The sequence below is a fragment of the Antedon bifida genome, chromosome 3 (genome assembly GCF_963402885.1).
Source record: "Antedon bifida chromosome 3, ecAntBifi1.1, whole genome shotgun sequence".
Classification (NCBI taxonomy): domain Eukaryota; kingdom Metazoa; phylum Echinodermata; class Crinoidea; order Comatulida; family Antedonidae; genus Antedon; species Antedon bifida.
In genome coordinates this window covers 22,129,698-22,133,246 of record NC_136228.1, presented here as the reverse complement: position 1 = coordinate 22,133,246, position 3,549 = coordinate 22,129,698, and the positions used below count along the sequence as shown (strand labels likewise).

The 3,549-nt window shown below is 35.9% G+C and overlaps 1 protein-coding gene across 1 annotated transcript; it reads right to left on the bottom strand.

Moving 5' to 3' along the window:
• Positions 1-779: 779 nt before the first annotated feature.
• On the bottom strand, positions 780-3,296 carry LOC144838251 (uncharacterized). The gene is made up of 8 exons (XM_078693603.1): positions 3,187-3,296; positions 2,852-3,097; positions 2,671-2,747; positions 2,389-2,567; positions 1,954-2,295; positions 1,702-1,857; positions 1,424-1,607; positions 780-1,060 (listed from the first exon to the last, which is right to left on the bottom strand). The coding sequence occupies exons 1-8, from the start codon at positions 3,294-3,296 to the stop codon at positions 780-782; spliced, it is 1,575 nt and encodes a 524-aa protein (XP_078549729.1).
• Positions 3,297-3,549: the final 253 nt, after the last annotated feature.

Genomic DNA, 3,549 nt, shown 5'->3' with positions numbered 1-3,549 from the left:
TTTCATTTATTTGATTTTTTAAATTAAATTGGTTTTATTACTAACCCTATTTTAAATGGTACGTTCCATGCGGCACTAACGCGCATGCGTAGCTTCAGTTAAAAAGCAACTTTGGACTGTACCATTTTGTAGAAAGGTAATTTTATAAATGTAATTTATTTTGCTTATTATTATTGTCGTTTAAAATTGTTTTATGTATTGTATGTAAATAAAATAATTTGGTTGTGTTTCAGGGAACAATATAACATTTGCTATAATGTTAAACAGATGGTTGTGGTGTTGAACAAACAGTATCCTTTCTATTTTCTAGTGGACCAAATAAAATGTCTTATATCTTCTACTACTAGTACTAACTACCCTAGTGACAACCCGTCAACCGATTCAGTTCCAAACCAATACAATCATTCACGAAAACATCACCTCAAGAGGAATATTTGTTGCCACAGACACTTACCTTTATTTTAGTGATGTTAATAAAGAGGCTGCAGTGAGGGTTGCCTAGGTATAGTACTAGGATTTAGCAGCTATTGTCGAATTATATCTATTGTGTAAGTGGTTGAATTGCATTTGTTCAGTAGTAGTAGTACTAGTACATTGCATTGTTGTGAACACATAATAAATACACACTATTGCTTAACAATCTCTTTCGGTTTTTGGGTAGCCCTGAAAAGGGCTGTTTGGTTTGAGATTGTTTGCGGTTTGTGGTAGCCCTGAAAAGGGCTGTTTGGTTTGAGGTAGCCCTGAAAAGGGCTGTTTGGTTTGAGTTTTTTTTTTTTTCTTTAGGGTTTGGCTGCCAACATGGATGGCGATGTCTTCACCCAATGTTCCTTCATTGCACTGGTCAGAATACCAAGGTCATCGTTGAATCCACGGATGTTGGACTTGAGGGTGTTAAGCTGAGCGTGCATGCTCTCCCCTCCCTGCTCTCCATGGAATCCCAATCCGAACTTCCATCTTCTTATCCATTCAGACACATGTTCTTCCAGAATGTGCATCTTGGGAGGCTCTGTTTCTTGAAAGTGTTTCCGAAAGAACTGCACATAATCTTCAATGTCTGATTCTTCAGAGACAAAAAAAAAATGTAATAGATAGAAAGACAGGCTAGATAGACAGACAGGCTAGATAGACAGACAGGCTAGATAGACAGGCTAGACAGACAGACAGGCTAGACAGGTTAGACAGGCTAGACAGGTTAGACAGACAGGCTAGACAGGTTAGACAGACAGGCTATCAGGCTAGACAGACAGACAGGCTAGAGATACAGGCCAGACAGATAGGCTAGAGAGACAGGCCAGACATCCAGGCAAATTTAACTCAATATATTTACAAAAATATTGTTGGTGCTGAAAGAAACTCATCGAAGAATTTAGTGGAGCAGCTGAAGTTGAGATTTTAGTAGAAAAATAATAAGTATTGATTTTACCAAGCTTCAATATCATCTCCTCTGTGAAAAATGAGGCACAATTGTATTGCCTGTGGCAGTTCCCAAACAAATTAAATAATCTTCCATATTTTGTTGTGACACTGACAACATTCTCTTTAATTTCTGGGCTGAGTTCTATTGCAGTCTTGCATATTTTTGTCATAAGTGTTTTGATATTTTCAGGCTGAAAGTAAATAATTCAATGATAAAATGAATAGTATAGTATAAAAGTCAAATGACAATGACATTACTATAATTATATAACATAAATGAAATACCTTGCAGCACTTATGAATATGGTTACCGACAAACGATTTGCCGTGATATGCCTGTCTGTTAACCCTGAAGGATTTCAGCACATCATCAAGTTTTGCCACCAAAGGCCCTTTTCTCACTTCAGGTAAGTCTTTAGAAATATGGACTGCTTCAGCTCTCTAAAACCAATAAATATATTGTTAGAAAATAAAATAATTCTAAGGAAAAATGCCACCTGTATAGAAATGTTTTCTAATTGTCTGATTTAAACTTACAACTTGTGCCTCTTGTGCCTCTTGGCTTTGAATCTCGCTAATTATACTCTCAGTTGTTCCACTGGTGTCACCCAATAGCATAAAGACACTTAAGTAATCTTTAAGTTGGTCTATTCCATTGCGTATGTCTTCTGCCTTGTTTTCTAGGTCTTTGATTTGATTTGACATGGCAACGTGCTTTAAGAATGTGGGGATATTGGTAGGAGTTTCGAGACTGTTTTGAAGCAATGCACTATCAGTAGACTTTAAAATGATGTCGTCCAGTTGCTGGCAAGCTGACTCCAGACTGTTGAAGTTTTTTAAATATAAGCCTAGGCTTATATGTAAGCCAGGAGGACATACCTATTTAAAAAAGTGAGGGAGCAAAATAATTACCTTGTTTTATGAAATTTAAGAGTCATGCAAGCTTTTAGAAAATAATGTTTTAATACCTACATGGTCAATGGGAACTTGTATCAAAGGGCTGGCAATTACATTATTGTAGTTCTTTGCTTTTGAAATATTACCACCAGCCTCTCTGAACCTGTCCAAGTCTTTCTTCAGAGTGTCCAATGTCCTTGGGAGTTGGGATTTGTGTTTTTTGGTTACATGGCACCACAAGCAGTAATGTCGTCCTTTAAAACAAAATTTAATACACATTTGCTTTCAATTATCCATCATTTATTAATTGCTAATAATTGCAGTACTGTACCTGTAATACATATATTGTTTGTTTACCGTTTGCACCCGTTAGGCCATATATACGAGCCAAATACTCGTAGTCACCGAATACGAACACTTTGACTTGTTTTCCCCTATTAAGAAAATGAAGCCAGTTAATAATTTGTCTTAATTTACACAAATATATTTGTACAATTTTGTGCAATATTTTAATTTTACAGATAAATGGTATATTTACCTTAATGTGGAATTTTGCAGCTCTTCGAGTTGAGGCAAGATATCCTTGAGGCCAGTTCTTAAATTAAAACTGGAATCGGTGGCCTCAAAGCAATTGATGATGATTGTATTATTTTGGGCATTGGGGCGTGGTACATGGCAAAGCTGAAGCATCTGCTTGAAATTTCCACCACCCTTGTCCCCTCCGATCTTTACCCACATCTCATCTGATGGGATGTGGCCATCGTGCCATGTTAGAAGATTTAATCTGTAAAAGGTATTGATATTTATTTGATTCATTTTTTAAAATTCAGTAATTAAATTAAATCTGTTAATGAAAGCAAATAAAAAACCTACTTTTCTAGTTCATCATATTGCTGGCAGATTTTTTTGTTGAGACTTGCAACAGAAACACATGCAGTTTTTTGGATGATTGTATCCCCTGTGTCATTGCAGGAATGTGCCATAGGGACGTATTCAGAAATGATGTTGTCGTTAATGATGATGTTTTTTTGGTGCCTCATTTTTGCCTCGCATTCTGTGCTGACACCATATTTTTTTAGCCAGCTTTAAAAAAAAAATAAAATATTAAAAACTATAATGTTGAGGGTGTTCGATTCAGATACTGCAGAATGTTGATTTGTTATTTACCATTTCAGTTCTCTGTTTTTTTTCCATGTTAGGCCAAGATTTGTTTTTAAAGATAGCAAATCACCAGTT

Excerpts from the sequence above, each read along its gene's own strand:
- LOC144838251 (XM_078693603.1), bottom strand. The coding sequence starts at position 3,296 with ATGGCACATTCCTGCAATGACACAGGGGATACAATCATCCAAAAAACT. Across the intron at positions 3,098-3,186 it reads CAATATGATGAACTAGAAAA|ATTAAATCTTCTAACATGGC; the intron begins GTAGGTTTTTTA and ends TACCTTTTACAG. Across the intron at positions 2,296-2,388 it reads TACAAGTTCCCATTGACCAT|GTATGTCCTCCTGGCTTACA; the intron begins GTAGGTATTAAA and ends TTTTTTAAATAG.